At 40.8% G+C, this 21,645-nt stretch overlaps 1 protein-coding gene across 2 annotated transcripts in view; it reads right to left on the bottom strand.

Moving 5' to 3' along the window:
* Window positions 1–3,472: 3,472 nt before the first annotated feature.
* The window catches only part of LOC136159746 (integumentary mucin A.1-like), a 30,049-nt gene continuing 11,876 nt past the window's right edge, over window positions 3,473–21,645 (bottom strand). For both annotated transcript variants that reach the window (XM_065922295.1, XM_065922304.1), the window contains exons 2-6: window positions 13,417–13,618; window positions 7,520–8,047; window positions 5,887–5,934; window positions 5,358–5,407; window positions 3,473–4,679 (exon numbers count right to left, since the gene is read on the bottom strand). In XM_065922295.1, coding sequence (XP_065778367.1) covers window positions 5,888–5,934; window positions 7,520–8,047; window positions 13,417–13,486 — 645 coding nt within the window. In that variant the 5' untranslated portion in view covers window positions 13,487–13,618 and the 3' untranslated portion in view covers window positions 3,473–4,679; window positions 5,358–5,407; window position 5,887. The remainder of the gene's footprint in view (window positions 4,680–5,357; window positions 5,408–5,886; window positions 5,935–7,519; window positions 8,048–13,416; window positions 13,619–21,645) is intronic.

Raw genomic sequence — 21,645 nt, 5'->3', positions numbered from 1 at the left:
TCAACAGACCCATAAAAATCTCTCTCAACACAATTTTCCTCACCTTTAAACTATCAGATAATTTGCTTTTGTCCTGGAAATTCCCTTTTCTCCTTCTTAAATAGGATGATGTACATCCTGAGTTAAAGCCTTTTTCTTTCTTGGTTTTCTTCTTTGTTGGGTGAAATACATCCTACCATATCTTCTTACAAATGAGTGCATGACAGATGCCTGGGAATGACTTTACTCCAGCCTCATGCTCAATTCATAATCTGACTGGATATAAGATTCTAGGTTAAAATTATATTTACTTAAAAGTTGTACAGGACAAATCCCTGAATTCCCACTGTTTTTCCACTATCATTCTGATTCTCAATTCTTTGCTTATGACTGCTTTCCTCACTGAGAACTTCAGTATCATCCTTTTATCCCTAAAATTTAACTGGATATAAATTGGTTGATGTGGATATTTTTTCCATTTATTGTACGGGGCACTCAGTATTCCAAGATGGTCTCCTGTCCTGCGGTCTGCACTTCAGAAGGGATCCCATGCAAATACCAACACAAAGGCATTATTTTTTCCTTTCACTGTCATTAGAAAATATTTTTAAAGTTCAGCAAGTAAATTTAAAAACAAGCATTGTGAGAGAGGGGCACAGATTGAACATGGGGCCCCCAAGGCCTGAGTATGCAGGATTGAGCATGTGTTAAGGTTCAGAATAAGTGCACATTTTCTGTCCTGGTACATCAGGCAACAACAGAAAAAAAATTACTTTTGCATAAACTTAGTCACCTCAAATCAACCAAAAACAGATCCAGGCAGACAGGTTCACCTACCCCTCACCCCCCACCCCCTACTTGCCACCCCCTATGTAACTACACTCCCAGTTACACCTGTGCTCAGTGGTATATTTAGGAGAGATGCTTAAAAATTCCTGGAAATATTTTTCCAGAACTGAGACAGGAGGAAGGGAAACTTGTCCAGCAAATTCCCACAGGAGCTTGACCAGGTCAGTCCGGGCCTGACCATCCTCCAACCTGCTGTTCCAGCAGACACCCTGCCCTGACCCCCCTGAGCTTGCAGGGATGACCCAAGGGAACTCATGGCTCACTTGGTCTCTAGGCTTGGTCGAAAGGACAGTTTTCAAGGAACAGGCTTTGGGAGTCAGACAGCATAGGAAACACAACCTGAACCTAGGGTCTAACTTGGCTTGTAACTTGTGATATTCAGAGTTATGTATGCAGGCCTCCATTTGTATTCCTGCACTGGATTCTGCAATGTTAGGTGTAAGCCTATGGATAATAATTGGGCAGTTTCAGCATGGAGGAACATCCTTAAGTTCTTGAAAATGTATTACACCGCTTCACTTATTGTTTCTTGCCCACTATATTCTATTTTCTCTGAACTTTGTGTTAGTTGAATTTTTTCTCACCTGTTGACCATCTCTTTGAAATTCTGTTCTAGTTTAGTGAAAGAGTTCCTTAACTTCATGTTCCATTAAACTTATCATCAACTGTATTTACAAGGGCCAATATTTCTTTTCCTCTTCTGGTTGATTATTTAATAGCATCCCATTCTTGTTTCAAGGATGCAATGTGTATTTTTTCTCTCAGAATATATTAATTAGAGTTTCTTAAAGGTTTCTTCTACTCCTCATATTGTCTATTTCCTCTGAATTCTTTTACTCTTGCTTTACTTGAAATTTGATAGAAATTTTCCTCAGATGTCTGATGATTGTTTTCTCTTCACACGTCAGAGTTAGATACTAAGAGGATCGGAAAACTCTATGTGCATGAAAAGAATTTTTGTAGAATCTTGTGCCTCACAGTAGGATGATTGAATGGCGTGATAGCTATTTTGTTGAGACTTATTTCTAGGTGCTGTCTCTCAGATAGCCCTGAATCTTCAGAAGAATCTTCTGTCTCCTGCTTGGGAAGCATAATCCTCATACTGGCACTTTGGAGTTGGCCAGAGGTTGGACGTCCCCCATTTGTTATAATTTTTATTTACTTGTAAAGGTTTTTTTTTTATATTCATAGTCACTCAGTCATGTCTGACTCTTTGTGACCCCATGAACAGTAGCCCACCAGGCTCCTCTGTCCATGGGATGCTCCAGGCAAGAATACTGGAGTGGGTTGCCATTTCCTTCTCCATTTTCGGATGTAGACCATTTTTAAAGTCTTTACAGAGTTTGTTACAATATTGCTTCTGTTTTCTGTTTTGACTTTTTGGCCCTGAGGCCTGTGGGATCTTTTCTCCCCAGCCAGGGATCAAATGCATACCCTGTGCACTGGAAGTCAAGTCCTAACCCCCGGATCACCAGGGACATCCCATCTCCATTTATTTTATAGGCTTTCATTGACTGTCCAATTTTTTAATAGAATCTCACTTGTATCTTCTAATGTAACAGTTGTCCCCAAGTCTAGTGCCTCTCTGATTCAGTTTTCCTATAGAATAAACCTACTCTCTCCACTGCAATAAGAGAGGATATGAACCTGTTTCCTACCACCTGTCTCCCCACGATCATCACTCCTCCCCAATCTAATCTCACCAGGGTTCTGTAAGACCATCGGCTTACTTCTATTTGGTACCACTGTTCCCACCCTCAGATGTGCAAGCTAATGCAGTGTTACCTTTCTCCTTTCTGGTATATCACTAGCCAATCCACCAGTTTCCAATCTGTGTGTGTATATATATATATATATATATATATATTTACAACCTGTATATATTATGGCTTTTAATTGTACATTTTATCAAAGATGATAGTTGCATTTCTGTTTCTTTACATGTTGCTTTTGTTTAGACTTTGAGAAAAAAGGATAGGAAATGTTTTGCTATTAACCTATAAGTCACTCTCAGCTATATTTTGGGAAAGCAGTTGACCAATAAGCTAAGAAAACAAAGCAAAGTGGCTGCCTGCCAAAGGCTTATAAACCAAGGCTCCTGTTTCCATCCTTCCATGCAAACAGCTCACACCAGGGTAACCAATGACTTCCAAGTTGCTGAAGTCAATGGACATTTTTCAGTCATTATCTTAACTTGCTTCTCAGGAACAATAGGACATTTTGTCCTATTTAAACACTCTTTCCTTTGGCTTCGTGATGCTGTATATACCTGTTTCATAACTAACTCTCTGATTGCTCTTCTTTCTTCTTTCATTTATCAAATATTTATTTAATATTTATCAAATATTTCTTGAGTCCCTCCTATACACCAGCTATTTTACTAGGAGTTTAGGATGTAATGATGAATACAAAATCCTGATTCCCACTATCTAGGAGTTAAAGTCTTGCATATCCTTTGCAGATGCATCTGCTTACATTTAGCCATGAAATTATGAAAGTCCTCTAATTTTGTTTTAGATTCTTTTCTCATTATATACTATCATCTTAGAAATTTTCATCCTTTAAAAACAAACAGTGAAAGGTATGTTAATCAACTTTATTGTGGTAATCTTTTCACTATGCATGTGTATATCAAATCATCATACCATACACTTTAATTCGGTACAATTTTTCTTATGGAACATTTTACAAATTTTTGTGTCATTCTTGCCCAATGAATATGTTAAGTTACACAGCAAAGGGAGGAATAAAGGTCATTACTCAATTGCCTGTGAAATAGAGATTTTCCTAGATAATCCAGGTGGGGCTCAGATGTGGAAGACAAGGGGCAGCATGGTAGGTGTTGGTGACTCTGTGATATATTGTGAGAATCAGTCAACTTTTGCTGGCTTCAAAGACATAAGAGGGCTATGGAAAGTGGGAAAGGAAATTGATTCTTCCAGAAAGTCTCCAGAAAGGAATTCAGCCCTGCCAACACATTGTCTTAAATTCAGTGAGATACCTTTCAGAATTGTGAGCTACAAAACTATAAAATAAGAGGTTTATTATTTTAATCTACTATGTTTGTGGTAATTTGCTATACTAGGAATAGAAACACCAATATATTTTCCATAGGCTCATTTCATACTTTGCTGTGGCCGGAAAGAGTTAGTGTCCGATTACAGAGTCCCTTGGACAGCAAAAAGATCAAACCAGTCAATCCTAAAGGAAATCAGCCCTGAATATTCATTGGAAGGACTGAGGCTGAAGTTGAAGCTCCAATACTTTGGCCACCTGATGTGAAGAGCCGACTCATTGGAAAAGACCCTAGTGCTGGGAAAGATTGAGGATAGGCAGAGAAGGGGGCAACAGGGATTGAGCTGGATGGATGACATCATTGACTCAATGGACATCAGTTTGAGCAAACTGGGAGATAGTGAAGGACAGAAAATTCTGGCATGCTGCAGTCCATGTAAAGCAAAGAGTTGGACACAACTCAGCAACTAAACAACATAAAGTATGTATCAGAGAGGAATAAAATGGCTATTGGTATGAAAACAAGGCAACTAAGCAATATGTTGCCTTGTAAAATAACCTTCCCCCTCAAAATTCAGTCAGTGCAGATGAACATTTATTGAACCTGTTTTAAACAAGACATGTTTGCGAGATGCCTTTCTTCTGTCTGTGTATTGTCAATCCCTGCCACTCTGTCTATCCTCAAGTGGGTACATTCCATGTCTCACTAATCTTTTATAATTATCCAAGCTCCTATGATGGAATGGAAATCTTGTTCAAAGACTCGGAACCTTCTTGGAAAGTTGTGATTAATAGAGCAACAGTCACAGGTATGAGAATCTGCTTCATTTTCTAAACTGAAAAACAAAACAAAAACAAAAACAAAAAAAAATGAGTTCCCAAGAGATGAGAACCTAGTGTTCAAAAGATCAGGCTCACCTTTCCAATTTCCCATTGTGATCATGGGCATGTGACTTAATTTCTTTAAGGTGTAAATTCCTTATTCTCCCTCCTCTTCTTTGAGCCTTAAGCAATATACCTGCACACCATCCAGGTTTACATTTAACTACATGAAGAAATCGCTTTAGAAATTTCCTAAAAAGCCAGAAGTGAGGCAGAGTATTAAAACAGGGACCTCCTAATTGACAGCTTCTGGGTTTTATGACTTTTAATTAAACTATATATATATTTATAAATCAGAAAATCTGATGCCTTTTCTTCAGGTTGTCCCTTAAAAACATTCCATGGACTGAACTGGAATCCTCATATTAGAGAGAAAGGAAATCTTGGAACACTCAGAGGAGAGAACTTGTTTATCTTATGCCTATTTGATGACTGGAAATTCAGACAGTTAGACTTGGAAGGTAAACCTCAGAGAGGAAAGAAGCTGTCTTTCATCTCCATATTAAAATTATAGCTGATCTCAACATCTTGAAAGTTTTAAATTGGAATCCTTTCCAAGTGGGTTAATACCAGCATTGAAAATGGTATGAAATTCCTAATAAGGTATCGGAGACAAGAGAGAAGAAACTTACCAAAAAACACTGCATTGGACCTGTTCCTGCCCATGGAGATACTGGGTCATCTGTAATTAAGAAATGGTTTTTATTCACTTCCAGTAAATATCATTCAGAGTGTATCTGTCATTCAGCTCACAGCCTCAAGTAGCCCCCTAGGAAATGTAGGACTCCACTGAGAATGGCAGCCAAACCTCCCTCCTCCTAACTGCCGAGTCACTCTGCCATGCCTGAAGTCCTACCAGCGGAAATGAAGTACAAGAGCAGTTCAAGAGAAAGATTTGGTTAAAGGGCTGGTCTCCACTGACACTTAGAAGTCCCTGAGAGTCGTACATGACTGGTCATACCTTCATATGAAGAACCATATTCTCTCTTCTCCCCCAAAAGTGGATTCAGCTAGTGAACATGGTGCCTGGCTGAGAAGGGTGTAGACATGGTAAGAGTACCTAGCCCAGTCCCACTTCTTGAATCTGTCCTGGAGTGCCTCCCAAGAAAAAAAATCCCTCAAAGACCAAGAAGAGCAAAAAAGAAAGGTCTTTGGACTTGCCTCATGCTTCAGCCACAGGCTCTTCAGAATAATCAGCAGTGACACCTTCTAGAAATAAAGGAGTAAATTTCCTGATTTAAAAGGTTAAAACCTCCATGGATTTTCTCTTCCTATTAAAGACCAAAGCTTCTCAATATATACATGTATCAAATAATTGTTATACACCATAAACTTATAAAATATTTTATGGCAATTATATCAATAAAACTGGGGGAAATTATTAAAAAATAAATGTATTATAAGAAAAACAAAGCTGCAAAGTTTGTTGGTAATTGGTACAGTTAAAAGAATCTCTAGATAAACAGGCTACAGGGTCCAATATATTAGCAGAAATGACCAAATGGATCTGGGCCATAAGGCTGCTTCATACTCCTACAGTCAAACGCAAGTGTTTTCCTAATATCCCATGGGATGGAGGTGGTGGTGGGGATGGAGGAAGGACAAAGAATCAACTTACATTAACTTTCAATCAATTACTACAGACTGGGTAGTTAGAGCATAGTACTCAGGTGGAGCTCCATTTTGCAAATGAGGTATACTCTACAAGGAAGATAATCAGTGGAAGAGGAAGAATTTAAAGGCAGAAAATCAATCTTTTTCAACTGACCCTTTGGCCTCCACTAAAACACAATTTCTAGATTCCTTCAACTACTATCTAAAGTACCCCATATGCTTAGAGCTGTGCTGCAATACAGTCCATCTCAATCAATGTTGGCTATTATTTAAGACATAAGAATCAGACTGTTTAGAAATTTGCTTTTGCAAGTAAGAACCAAGGGTCTTTCTTAGCAAAAATTGCAGGCATTCCCTCAGTCTACTGGGGTTTGTTTGTAGGGGTAGAAAGCATTGAAATCTTATGACCTCTTGGCTGAGTGGCAGGCAGAAAATTGAAAAATAATGGCAGCTTAGGAGAGGGATGGACAGAGGTTGGAACACTGCTTAATTCCGACAGCTTTTAAATCAAAAAGCTTCTGTTCAGTCTGTATTCAAATAAGATTTACACTTAGTGTAATATTTATTTCAAAATTCTGTTTGAAGTGAATTGTAATCAACTGGAAAGGAAAAAGAAATTGTTAACCCCTTTACTGAAACCACTTCCATCGACTCTACAGAGACATGAAGTAGCTTGTCCTTTCTAGCGAATCCCAGAAAGTGGGTCCCAGAGTTCAGATCAGGACAAAACTTACAGCTGGAGCTAGGTTGATATTCAACTGGTTTCAATTCCTGGCATTCTGTGAAATACTTCAGTTTCCCTCAAGTTTCACTGAATTTTTGACAAAATTTACTCCACCTCAGAGAATAAAGCCACAAAAATACCCCCAAATGTATAAATCATGATAGCACATTCCTCTGCAAAGAGCTATAAACAAAGAAAGGGAGAGCAGGGAAACATTTCTACATTTTTGAAGAGAGGAATCCTCACTTGTGACCTGAGTGGCTTCTTCCTTAGAGCTGAGGGTGTTTAATTCCACATTACTATGCAATTCTAGGAGAACAGAATGGAGGATGGGTGTGTTCACAGGCTTATGCTGGGAATCAAGTACACTGGAAAAAAGCAGGCTTCCCTCTGAAATACAAAAGAGGGAGCCCACCAATCTATGCCCAGGTGTCCTTTGCCAGAACCCTCACTTACCAAAAGTCTGTGTGTTCTCCCAATACACCTCAGTGGTTGTTTCTGCATCTTCAGTGAAGTCATGGTGAGTGGTCAAGTCTGATAGGCCGGTGGTTGACTCTAAGCCAATGGTTGGCTGTAGGTCAGTGGTCGACTCCAGGTCAGTGGGGCTAGTAGTTGACTGTAGGCCAGTGATTGACTGTGGGCCAGTGGTTGACTCCAGGTCAGAGGGGCTAGTGGTCGACTCTAGGTCAGTAGTTGACTGTGGGCTAGTAGTTGACTCTAAAACTGTGATTGACTCCAGGTTAGTGTGGCCAGTGGCTGACTCTGGGCCAGTGGTTGCCTCCAGGTCAGTGGGGCCAGCTGTTGACTCTAAGCCAATTGTTGACTCTAGGCCTGTGGTTGACTCTAGAGCAGTTGTCGACTCCAGGTCAGTAGGGACAGTGGTTGACTCCAGGTAAGCGGGGCCAGTGGTTGACTCTAGGCCACTGGTTGACTCGAGGTCAGTGTACTCTATGCCAATGGCTGACTCTAAGTCAGCGAAGAATTCTTGAGGAGATAAGAAGAAAAAACAGCTCAAGTACTTTCTAGTGAGAATATTTCCACCATCTCCACACCCCTCCATTCACAGCTAGATCTTTTTCCAGGGAAAACATAGAACAGAAAAGGGTATATTGACTCATACTGGTCTCCCCACAAGTTTCTCTTTTACCAAGTGCTAGAATGTCCAGAAGACTACCTGCCAGGAATATGCACATAGGCTCCTACTCCTCCTTCTTTGAGGGGCTGGTTTAGGAAGGAGCATTTGATACTATGCCTCTAAATATGAATCAGTCAGACTACAATGGAATTAAATTTCAAAAACTCTCCTATATAATTCTTTCAATTCCCAAAACAAAATTATCAGAGAGGGCAAGGAGCAAGAACAACAACTATTTCCAAGATGCAAAAGCAAGAATGAATTTGACTCTAAAATAAGGCCTCCTACCATTTTCATTTAGCAGGCTATATTTAGTACTTCATTTTCCAGTCTGCCCAAGAGAATGCATAATCCAGTCATTCTGGGATTTGTGAACCATAAAAGCATCATAACCTGACAAATTTACACCTGGGCCTGCTTGGGCTGGAATGAAAGACCACAGTCCTCATGGCTGCCTAGTTCAGCAGGTTGTGGGCAGCCTGCCAATGAGGCCAAAATCATGAGCTCTAATTTAGTCATTTGCTTTATCATTTATTCATATGCAATTAAAAAAACCCAGACCCAGCAGTGGATAAATTGAGAGCTACAGGAGAAGAACTGGGAGGAAGTAGAGGGGGAAATCAGCACTTAAATGAAAATTAATGAACACCCCTCCTCTTTTTTGTGTTTTTAAAAAATTAATTTTAACAGGAGGGTAATTGCTTTACAATGTTGTTTTAGCTTCTACCATACAACCACATGAATCACTCAGAAGTATACATGTCCCCTTCCTTTTGGAGCTCTCTCCCACCTCCCCACCCTACCTCATCCCTATAGGTTGTCACAGAGCACCACACTGAGCTCCCTGTGTTTTACAGAAACTTCCCACTAGCTATCTATGTTACATATGGTAATATATGTTTCAATGCTATTCTCGCAATTCATCCTACTCTCTCCTTCCCTCACTGTGTCCACAAATCTGTTCTCTATGTCTGCGTCTCTACTCCTGCCCTGCAAATAGGTTCATCAGTATCATTTTTCTAGATTTCATATATATGTATTAAAATGCATTATTTGTTTTTCTCTTTCTGACTTACTTCACTCTATATAACAGGCTCTAGGTTCATCCACTTTATTGGAACTGACTCAAATGTGTTCCTTTTCATGGCTGTGTAATATTCCATTGTCTATATAGACCACAACTTCTTTATTCATTCATCTGTTGATAGACATCTAGGTTGTTTCCATACCCAAGCAATTGTTAATAGTGTTGCAGTGAACATTGGGGATACATGTGTTTTCTCAATTATGGTTTTCTCAATTTTTATGCCCAGTAGTGGGATTGCTGGGTCATATGGTAGTTTTGTTCCTAAGTTTTTTTTTTTTTTAAGGAATCTCCATACTGTTCTCCACAGAGGCTGTGCCAATTTACATTCCCACCAACAGTGCAAGAGGGTTTCCTTTAAATTTAAAAGCTTTTGCACAGCAAGAGAAAGTATAAGCAAGAGGAAAAGATAGCCCACACAATGAGAGAAAATAATTGCAAATAAAATGACTGACAAAGATTCATCTCCAAAATACACAAGCAGCTCAGGTGGTTCAAGATCAGAGAAACAAACAACCTAAACAAAAACTGGCCAGAAGACCTAAATAGACATTTCCCTAAAGAAGACATACAGATGGCCAATAAACACATGAAAAAATGCTCAATATCGCTCATTATTAGAGAAATGCAAATCAAATCTCTAATGAGGAATGACCTCACACTGGTTAGAAAGGCCATCATAAAAAAAAAATCCACAGACAAAAAGTGCTGAAGAGGAAGATGAGAAAAGGGAACTCTCCTCTTGAGAAATTGATTTGAGTCCAGGAAGAAATGGAGTGGCCCTGATAGTCGACAAAAGAGACCAAAGTGCAGTACATCGGTGCAATCACAAAAACAACAGAATGATCTCAGTTCCCTTTCAAGGCAAACCATTCAGCATCATGGTAATCCAAATCTATGTCCCAACTACTAATGCCAAAGAAGCTGAAATGGACCAGTTCTATGAAGACCTACAAGACCCTCTAGAACTAATAGCAAAAAAAAAAAAAAAAGATACTCTTTTCATCACGGGGGATTGGAATGCAAAGGTAGAAAGTCAAGAGATACCTGGAGTAACAGAAAAGTTTGGCCTTGGAGTACAGGGCCAGGGCTAACAGAATTTGACAATAGAATACACTGGTTATAGCAACCCCCCTCTTCCAACAACACAAGAGAAGACTCTACACATGAACATCACCAGATAGTCAATACTGAAATCAAATTGATTGTATTCTTTACAGCCAAAGATGGAGAAGCTTTATACAGTTAGCAAAAACAAGACCTGGAGCTGACTGTGGTTCAGATCACAAGCTCCTTATTGCAAAATTCAGACCTAAATTGAAGAATTATGCCATTCAGTGAAAGTGAAAGTCGTTCAGTTGTGTCTGTCTCTTTACAACCCCATGGACTATACAATCCATGGAATTCTCCAGGCCAGAATAGTGGAGTGGGTAGCCTTTCCCTTCTCCAGGGTATCTTCCCAATCCTTGTAGCAAACCCAGGTCTCCTGCATTACAGGCAGATTCTTTACCAGCTGAGCCTCAAGGAAAGCCCATGCCATTCATGTATGACCTAAATCAAATCCCTTATTATTATAGTGGAAATGATTAATAGATTCAAGGAATTAGGTCTGATAGACAGATAGATCTGAAGAACTGTGGACAGAGGTTTGTAACATTGCACAAGAAGCAGTGACCAAAATCATCCCAAAGAAAAGGAAATGCAAGAAGGCATAGTGGTTGTCTGAGGAGGTTTTACAAATAGTTGAGGGGAAAAGAAAAATGAAAGGCAAGGCACAAAGGGAGAAATACATCCAACTGAATGCAGAGTTCCAGAGAATAGCAAGGAGAGATAGGAGAACCTTCTTAAGTGAACAATGCAAAGAAATAGAGGAAAACAATAGAATGGGAAAGACTAGAGATCTCTTCAAGAAAATTGGAACATTTCACGCAGGATGGGCACAATAAAGGACAGAAATGGTATGGACCTAACAGAAGCAGAAAATATTAAGAAGAGGTGGCAAGAAAACACAGAAGAACTGTACAAAATAAGTCTTAATGACCCAGATAACCATGATGGTGCGGTCACTCACTTACAGCTGGACATTCTACAGTATGAAGTCAAGTGGACCTTAGGAAGCATTACTAAAACAAAGGTAGTGGAGGTGATGGAATTCCAGTTGAGCTATTTCAAATCTTAAAAGATGATGCTGTTAAAGTGCTGCATTTAATATGCCAGCAAATTTGGAAAGCTCAGCAGTGGCCACAGGCCTGGAAAAGGTCAGCTTTCATTCCAATTCCAAAGAAGGGCAATGCCAAAGATTGTTCAAACTGTTGTACAATTACACTCATTTCACATGTTAGTGAGAATATGCTCAAAATTCTCAAGCTAGGCTTCAGCAGTATGTGAATCAAAAATTTCCAGATGGAAATCTGGGTTTAGAAAATGCAGGAACAAGAAATTAAATTGCCAACACCTGGATCTTGAAGAAAGCAAGGGGATTTCAGAAAAAAACCTACATTCATGAAACAGAAAAAATCTGTTTCATTGACTATGCTAAAGCCTTTGATTGTGTGGATCACAACAAACTGTGGGAAATTCTTAAAGAGATGGGAATACCAGACCACCTTACTTGTCTCCTGAGAAGCCTGTATTTGGATCATGAAACAACAGTTAGAACCGGACATGGAACAATGGACTTGGTTCAAAATTGAGAAAAGAATATGTCAAGGCTGTCTACTGTAAACCTCCTTATTTACTGTCTATGCAGAGTACATCATGGGAAATGCCAAGCTGGATGAAGCACAAAGTGGAATCAAGGTTGTCAGGAGACATAGCAACAATCTCAGATATGCAGATGATACCACTCTAATGGCAGAAAGTGAAGAGGAACTAAAGAGCCTCTTGATGACAGCGAAAAAGCAGAGTGAAAATGCTGGCTTGAAACTCACTATCAAATACACTAAGATCATGGCATCTGGTCACATCACTTCATGGCAAATAGAAAGGGAATAGGTGGAAACAGTGGCAGATTTTATTTTCTTGGGCTCCAAAATCAATGTGGACAATGACTGCAGCCATGAAATTAAGACACTTGCTCCTTGGAAGAAAAGCTATGACAAAACTAGACAGCGTATTAAAAAACAGAGACATCACTTTGCCAACAAAAGTCCATACAGTTAAGACTATGGTTTTTCCAGTAGTCATTACAGATGTGAGAGTTGAACCATAAAGAAGGCTGAGCACCTAAGAACTGATGCTTTCAAATTGTGGTACTGGAGAAGATTCTTGAGAGTCCCTTGTACTGCAAGGAAATCAAACCAATCAATCCTAAAGGAAATCAACCCTGAGTATTCATTGGAAGGACTGATGCTGAAGCTGAAGCCCAAATACTTTGGCTACCTGATACAAAGAACTGACTCACTGGAAAACACCTGATGCTGGGAAAGATTGAAGACAAAAGGAGAAGGGGGCAGGAGAGGATGAGATGGCTAGACAGCATCACCAACTCAATGGATAGGAATTTGAGTGAACTCCTAGAGATAGTGAAGGACCCAGGGGAGCCTGGTGTGCTGCATTTCATCGGGTCACAAAGAGATTAGACACGACTGAGTGACTGAATAACAACAGCAGGAAGGACTAGAAGAGAAAGAGCCTTGTGGGAAAAGCAGCCTGCCACTGGTTCTGGAGACACTGATTCTTTCCTCTCTCAAGTGGCACAAATTTTTGCTCAAGACCCACTGATTCCCACCGCATGTGTCCCAGCCAGTGGCTAGAGCACTTTGAATCTTACTCTCCTATAAAGTGAGAATACACCCGAGGACTTTTTAAGCTGAACCAAATAGAGTAAAGCCTCTTTTAACACCTGATAGTGAAGGCGACCACAAGGAAACCCCAGGAGCCCTCTCATCATCAACTCTAATTCCATCCAACTATCGGTCAGGTAGCATGACTATATGAGGCAGGTTCAAAACACAGCCTTACTCTTAGCCAAGCCACTCAAATTCCCCAAGGCCTCAGAGCTCAGCCACCCATCCCCACCTCGCTTTACAAGGCCTCTGTCTCTGTGTCACACATACACACACAAATACACTCACACACACAGCAAATGGATTTTAGCCCTCTTCTCCAAAAGATTTCCTGATGTCCACTCACCCTGAAGCAGCATAGGGTAAGTCATAGCCAGAGCGAAGCAGGTGGAGAGGAGAAGGGCTTGCCGGAGCATGATGCTGGTGGTGCCGGGTGGAGAGCCCAGAAGGCTGGCAGAGGTGAGGAGGCCAAGAGTGCTGGACTGCAACTCTGCAGGGCATTTATACAACCTCAGGCCCAGATCTCTGAAGTCAGCATTCCCAGGGGGCTGGAGGAAGAAAAAAAAAAAAAAAAATCACTCACAAAGGATGAGATTGCCCTGGAGCAAAGGAGGGAAAATGTAAGTGGAGGGGTGAAGGGCGGAGGGAGGAAGTAAGGAGTTTGGAGGAAACTATCAATGAGATCTTTGTCGCTGAGGTTAGAGTCCTTTGCCCCATTACCACCAGGGGCAGGGCTTCTTCTTCCACCAGATCGCAGACACTCCCCTCCTGACCCAGGGCTGCAGGTGTATCCTATAGCATGCCTCAGCACGAGCCTTGGGCTCAGTCATGTCCGATTCTTTGTAACCCCATGGACTGTAAACTGGAGTGGGTTGCCATTTCCCTCTTCAGGAGATCTTCCCCACCCTGGGATCGAACCTGCGTGTCCTGTGTCTCCTGTATCGCAGGCAGATTCCTTACCCGATGAGACATCGGGGATAGCTGTAGTTGGGAGCCTAATAATGCTTTACTGAGCCCCTGAAAGGCCACCCGTTGGTCAGGCTGCGAGACCAAGAACCGGGGTGAGAGTCTGCTGGCTACTTTGGTGCTGAGTGAGAGCCCTTTGCGAACAGGCTTCTAACTCCAGCAGATCCCAGCAAGAGAACCGTGATCAGAATGATAACTAGCAGAACTGTTATAATCACAGAAACACCTAAAATGGTAAGATTTCACATGTGCCACTGTCTCCCTGGATATTCACCATGATTCTGTGCGAGAGTCACTCTTATTCTAATTTTTTTTCTGGTGAGGAACCTAGAGGCTGAGAGACTACACGACTCCTGATTTCACCTGAAGATGCTCACGCCCTGCCTCCGTTCCTTGAACATGTGGGAGCTCTTAGCTGTGAGGACTGGATTCTGCTAATGACCTGCCCAGTCCTCTAGGGGGCAGTATGAAGCTGCGAGGCGTCCTTGGCTGAGCACTGACTAACCCTCCTCAGTTCAGTTGCTCAGTGGTGTCTGACTCTTTGCGACCCCATGGACTGCAGCACGCCAGGCCTCCCTGTCCATCACCAATTCCCAGAGTTTATTCAAACTCATGTCCATTGAGTCGGTGATGCCATCCAACCATCTCATCCTCTGTTGTCCCCTTCTCCTGCCTTCAATCTTTCCCAGCATCAGGGTCTTTGCATCAGGTGGCCAAAGTATTGGAGTTTCAGCTTCAACATCAGTCCTTCCAATGAACACCCAGGACTGATCGCCTTTAGGATGGACTGGTTGGCTCTCCTTACAGTCCAAGGGACTCTCAAGAGTCTTCTCCAACACCACAGTTCAAAAGCATCAATTCCTCAGCACTCAGCTTTCTTTATAGTCCAACTCTCACATCCATACATAACCACTGGAAAAACCATAGCCTTGACTAGAAGGACCTTTGCTGGCAAAGTAATGTCTCTGCTTTTTAAAATGCTGTCTAGATTGGTCATAACTTTCCTTCCAAGACGTAAGCATCATGATTTAATTTCATGATTGCAGTCACCATCTGCAGTGATTTTGGAGCCCAAAAAAATAAAATCTGCCACTGTTTCCACTGTTTCCCCTGTTTCCCCATCTATTTGTCATATTTGCTAACCCTCCTGGTAGATACCAAACAGGCCGAGAAAACAGAAGTTTGTGAGGCTAGCTCACCTAAGTCGGCCTCTACCCATTGAAGTCAGGACTGTTACCTGGAGAGCAGGTCTGCACAATTCCAATTGCAAGGTCAAATCCTGTGAGACCTTTTGGTCTCAATTTTCTTTACTTACAAGGTCACGGCTGATTCCTACTCCTCAGAAACCACGGGGCTGACAATACTATTGAGAGAAACTTCTCCGTAATAGTAATAAGAACTAATAGTTATAGAGAACTTATCTGTTGGCATAGACATATGTTTCTTTATCCTAATGCCAAACCTAAGGTAATCTTATTATTCTCCTTTTCCAGATGAAGAAACCATGGCACAGAAAGGTTAAGGAGCTTTTGAAAGTAAAGGTTATAGAATCAGAAAGCAAACCTTTGGGCATCCTGATGCTGAGGCCTCTGCTCTCAACCAACTCTTCCATTTGTGCCCCCAGCCCGGTTGTCTGACTGGGCTCATGGGCACTTTTGTTCTGGGAAATGTGGTACTGCACAGGTTTTACCTTCAAGGCAGAGGGAAAACAACACATTCTGCTTTTCTGGAAAGTACATTTCCTTGGCAAGGCCTGTATAGTGAAGTGTAACCAAACCCAATAGTCAAGAGCCTAAGAAGCAAGAAGCTCATGAAAAACTTGCAGGCAAATGACACTAGCAAACAGTAGACTCAAGTCAGACAATCATACAAGTCACTGGCTGATGGAAAAGGGAGGATTTCATCTGGGTCAGCATACTGTGAGAGTGCTTCCTACCCTGGAAAAGTGGAAGAATAGGCTTCCAAATGTGCAATGTAGAATCTCAGGTCTCTTTAAGGAGTGCAGGACTTAGACCAGAGTCATCAAAAATGACCAACTTCATCCAGAAGCTTCCTCTAGAAGCTTTGTTTCAAAACTCAACTACCAAAAAATACAGATACTGCTTTAGATGTTCTTCCAAAGCTCAGACGGTAAAGCATTTGCCTGCAATGCTGGAGACCTGGGTTCAATCCCTGGGTCGGGACCATCTCTTGGAGAAGGAAATGGCAACCCACTCCAGTATTCTTGCCTGGAAAATCCCATGGACGGGAGAGCCTGGTAGGCTACAGCCCATGGAGTCGCAAAGTGTCGAACATGACTCAGCGACTCCACTTTCCTTTTTTCCTTTTCCAAAGATCATGGTATAATTTTTGTGTGCCTCAGTTTTCACCAGAGTTAGTACAAGTACAACTTCCAGGTGACCATTATATTGAAATACGGGAGCTAGTTGGTCTCCTTTCATGAAAATGTTTCATTCTTTCTCGTCACTTGAATATAGTTAGGTCATTAACACAGTGGGTCCCAGAGACATCGCTGCTAAGGTGAGATGTAATAACATTGTCAGGTTATAATTATAGGGTCTTTTTACTGATATGGCATTGTAGGTCTGTTTTATAGTATTAAAATAATTTGGCTTTCTTAACTTTTTACATTGCTATCAACTGTTATAGAATCATGTCATCTCAAAGCTTGAAGGTATATTAAATTGTACCCAGCTCAATCAAATAGCCAATTCTTTTTTTTTTAAGCCAATTCTTTTTTTAAAAGTAAGAATAGTTTTTCTTTAAATAACATCCCTAGTAATGGAGAACTCACTGCATTGAGGAGAATAGTTCATCTTTGGACAATTATTCCTCGCAGTGGAAAAAATGTGTCTACTTGTAATTTCAACCTATTTGCCCCAGTTTTATTCTTGGGATGCATATATGTATGTATATGTATATATATATATATACGTGTGTGTGTGTGTGTGTATAAATAAGTCCTTTTCTCCCTCTCTTCAGATATCAAAAGTGGCTATCATTTTACTTTCAAATTTCTTCACCATCCTAAAAAATAATGTAAGTTTCTTACTATCTTATTCCCTCAAATTTCTCCAAAACCTAGCAAAGTGTCTGGCACATCAGAGATGATAAAAATATTTATTAATAATTTAATGATAGATGACTCTTCGTCTTTAGTCTCTGGTCACATTCATCTGTGGTCTTCTGAAAAGGAAACACTATAATTGAAACAAGTTAGCACAAATTTGATCTAATTAGAGAGAAGGAAAAACTATCACTATCCTTCTTTCTAGAAAATTTGTACATTAAATGCCAAATTAAATGCTCAACTGTAAGCCTGGCAGAAGTGTGGAAAGATTCCTGAAAGCACAAAAGAAATGCAAAACTTTTGGATCTACTTTCTCCAGAATGAGATCAGTTTCTGGCAAGTGGGCTGAGCTGGGAATGACATCCTGCAGACATGTCTCTATGTGTGCATGCTTGCTAAGTTGCTTCAGGAATGTCTGATTCTGTGCGACACTATGGACTATGGCCCGCCAGGCTCCTCTGTCCATGGGATTCTCCAGGGAAGAGGAGGTTGCCAGGCCCTCCACTAGTGCCATCTCACCCTCGACAGACAGAAGCCCTGAAGCACCTAGGAGCCATGGAGCCAGCAGTTTGGCCCAGGGCAAAGTGTTTCTTTCATTCCCCATTCCAAACTCCAACAGTCATTCTCCCCTTAAGGGGCAATTTCCAGAGAGCAAGACAAGTTTCTCCCTTGAGGAAACAGGTGCCCAGAATGACTACCTGACCTCACAGATGATATACCGATAAAGGTTAGCCTAGTCTTTTTAGGGTCAGGCAAGCATTTTTCCAGCATGTGATCAGTGACCTAGAAATTACACTAAGTATCTTGAACAATTCAAAAGAAACCCCAAAACTGATTGTTTCTCAGAGATTATAACCATGGAGTAAGTTTATTTTTATATTTACATTACAAAGGCAGTTTATAACAAGATACTGAGACTCCTAATCCAGCACTAGAGATACAAAAAAAGTTATTTACTTAAAAAAACATTTACAGAGTCACTGAAATGCCATGACTAAAGCCGCAGAGACACGAGACAAAAGGTCAAAACCACAGACTCTGGGGTCCAGCCGCCTGGACTCCATCCAACATATCCTGGCTCTGCCAGTAATAATTAAGCAACCACGGACAAGTTACTCAACTCAGAGGAGCTCAGCTTTTTCTTTACATGATGAAGATAAAAGTAGTTTTCACTTCATTGTATTCCTGTAAGATTAAATTAATGTGTTCATGTAAAATGCCTAGAATAAGGAAAACCATAATAAAAATGAGCTATTATTAGGTGCTAAAAATTAGCTATTGTTAGGTGCTAAAAAAAAAAAAAAAAAAGGCTCAGGTCTCCAAAGAGTTGATAATATTGTTTTAAGGTGGGAATACAAAGGAACATCATCCTGAAAAGTGCCATGGGGAAGGTGGAACAAGTTGAAGAGTTAAGGTTCACTTGAATTTTTATTTATCATATTTTTTTTCTTTCTTTATTTTTTTTTCCCCTGTCCTGGGTCTCCTTTGCTGCCTGCGGCCTTTCTCTAGTTGCATGTGTGAACAGGGGCCACTCTCTACTTGTGGTTTATGGATTTCTCACTGTGGTGGCCTCTCTTGTGGAGCTCAAAGGCACACAGGAATTGTGGCACATGGGCCTGGTTTCTCCATGACAAGTGGCATCTTCCCAGACCAGGGATCAAACCTATATCCCTTTAATTGGCAGGTGGATTCTTAACCACTGGACCAGCAGGGAAGTCCCACTTGAATTTAATATATTTCTGGGCTAATAGAAAGAAAAGGTAAACAGAAGGGACTTTAGGCAAAAGAAGTAATGCTGTATTGGAAGAGACAAAAATGTGCATGAATAGTAATGTTCAAGGTGTCATGTCATGAGAACGATAATCAATTTGGGAACATAGATGAACTATATGTTAATTGCTAGATTCTAAACCACTGAAGGCTGATGCTGTCTTCATCAACTTTGCATTGCCCACTCCTACAGAGTCTGTGATAGTTACATAATGACTGTCAAATAAATGATTATTTATCTGTATTGAACTATAACATGGGATAGGTGGGAAGGCATCATCATTCAAGCAACAAACTAGTAGCTAAAAACTTGAGCTCTGGACTGTGAATCCAAGTCTTTGTGAGAACTCAGTCTTGTGCAAGTCACTTGATCCTTCAAAATGCAGAGGACACTAGTAATCATTTCACAGGGTCATTGTGAATGTTAAATGTAATTTAATCCATTTAGTCCATAGATTAAATGTAATTACTGTATAGTATATTATCAATGATTGGCAGCTATCATTATTATGACTTGAAATGACCCTTGAAGAATGAATTAAAAGTGTAAGAGAGGCTATTCTCGTTCAAAAGAAATTCCTGACTGGAGAACATAGTGAGAGCATGAGAGGAAAGAGGGTAGAAGGAAAGAAGGTTATTAAAAAAAAAGAAAAACAGACTGAATTGGCATTTGGGACCAGATCAAGAAATGGGTTGAGTCATTATTCTGCCAGCAGAATGGAGTCCTTAAGGTTGTTAAATCAAGGACTGTTCTGGTAGAGTCATGCTTTAGACAGGCTAACCAAACCTGCACAGAAAGAAAACAGGTCAGCTATGACGCAGCACAAACAAGAACTGCTGCGAGTTAAGCAGTGTGGTGGCCCTAGTCATGAAAGGAAATACACAGACACTGAAAACATTACAGAGGTGAAATTAAAGGGACTTGGTGGCTCATTGGATGGCGCAAGCCAAGGCATCCCCACCATGAGTTACATAAAGTTGTCTTTAATTCCTCTAGGACATGAATTCCCAGAGTCAAAAACCCTATGCTAAAAATAAAAAGATTGAAGAGGATAATGAAAAGATTGATACTCGGATTTAGCAGAGAGTCCTGTTTGCTGGTGAGTGAGCAAGTAAGGAAACACACCGTGGTGCACCAGTAATGGACCTCACTGTGTTAGAATAAAGTGTTAAGGTCCATGTTTTCTCTGGTGCTGGTACACATCCTTATGGGAAATTTTGAGACACTGCACCATCTTTATCTGTTAAATATTTTGCTTCAAGATTGGATGCTTTTAATTCATGTGTGGGGGAGTAGTCCATAGTTAATTGATAAGAGAAAATAGCTATAACAATGAGATACTGCCTCATATACATTCAGTTCAGTTCAGTTGCCTGGTCCTATCTGACTCTTTACAAGCCCATGGACTGTAGAAGGCCAGGCTTCCCTGTCCATCACCAACTGCTGGAGCCTGCTCAAACTCATGTCCATTGAGTCGGTGATGCCATACAACCATCTCATCCTCTGTCATCCACTTCTCCTCCTGCCTTCAATATTTCCTAGCATCAGGGTCTTTTCCAATGAGTCAGTTCTTCACTTCAAGTGGCCAAAGACTGGAATTTCAGCTTCAGCATGAGTCCTTCCAATGAATATTCAGAACTTATTTACTTTAGGATGAAATGGTTGGAACTCCTTGCTGTCCAAGGGACTCTCAAGAGTCTTCTCCAACACCACAGTTCAAAAGCATCAATTCTTCAGTGCCCAGTTGTCTTTATAGTCCAACTCTCACATCCATACATGACCACTGGAAAAACCATAGCTTTGACTAGATAGACCTTTGTTGGCAAAGTAATGTCTCTGCTTTTTAATATGCTATGTAGGTTGGTCATAACTTTTCTTCCAAGGAGCAAGTGCCTATTAACTTCATGGCTGCAGTCACCATCTGCAGTGATTTTGGAGCCCAAGAAAATAAAGACTGGCACTGTTTCCATTGTTTCCCCATCTATTTGCCATGAAGTGATGGGACCAGATGCCATGATCTTAATTTTCTGAATGTTGAGCTTTAAGCCAGCTTTTTCACTCTCCTCTTTCATTTTCATCAAGAGACTCTTTCGTTCTTCCCCAGTTTCTGCCATAAGGGTGGTGTCATCTGCATATCTGAGGTTATTGATATTTCTCCTGGCAATCTTGATTCCAGCTTGTGCTTCATCCAACACATCATTTCAATTTATGTACTCTTCATATAAGTTAAATAAGCAGGGTGACAATATACAGCTTTGACATACTCCTTTCCCAATTTGGAGCCAGTCTGTTTTTCCATGTCCAGTTCTAACTGTTGCTTCTTGATCTGCATACAGATTTCTCAAGAGGCAGGTAAGGTGGTCTGGTACTCCCTCTCTTTAAGACTTTTCCACAGTTTGTTGTGATCCACGTAGTCAAAGGCTTTGGCATAGTCAATAAAACAGAAGTAGATGTTTTCCTGGAACTCTCATGCTTTTTCAATGATCCAACAGATGTTGGCAACTTGATCTCTGTTTCCTCTGCCTTTTCTAAAACCAGCTTGAACATCTGGAAGTTCACGGTTCATGTATTATTGAAGCCTCTCTTGGAGAATTTTGAACATTACTTTGCTAGTGTGTGAGATGAGTGCAATTGTGTGGTAGTTTGAATATTCTTCGGCATTGGCTTTCTTTGGGCTTGGAATGAACACTGACCTTTTCCAGTCCTGCGACCACTGCTGACTTTTCCAAATTTCCTGGCATATTTAGTGCAGCACTTTCACAGCACCA

The sequence above is a fragment of the Muntiacus reevesi genome, chromosome 1, assembly GCF_963930625.1.
Source record: "Muntiacus reevesi chromosome 1, mMunRee1.1, whole genome shotgun sequence".
Taxonomy (NCBI): domain Eukaryota; kingdom Metazoa; phylum Chordata; class Mammalia; order Artiodactyla; family Cervidae; genus Muntiacus; species Muntiacus reevesi.
This window is presented reverse-complemented; position numbering and strand designations above follow the sequence as displayed.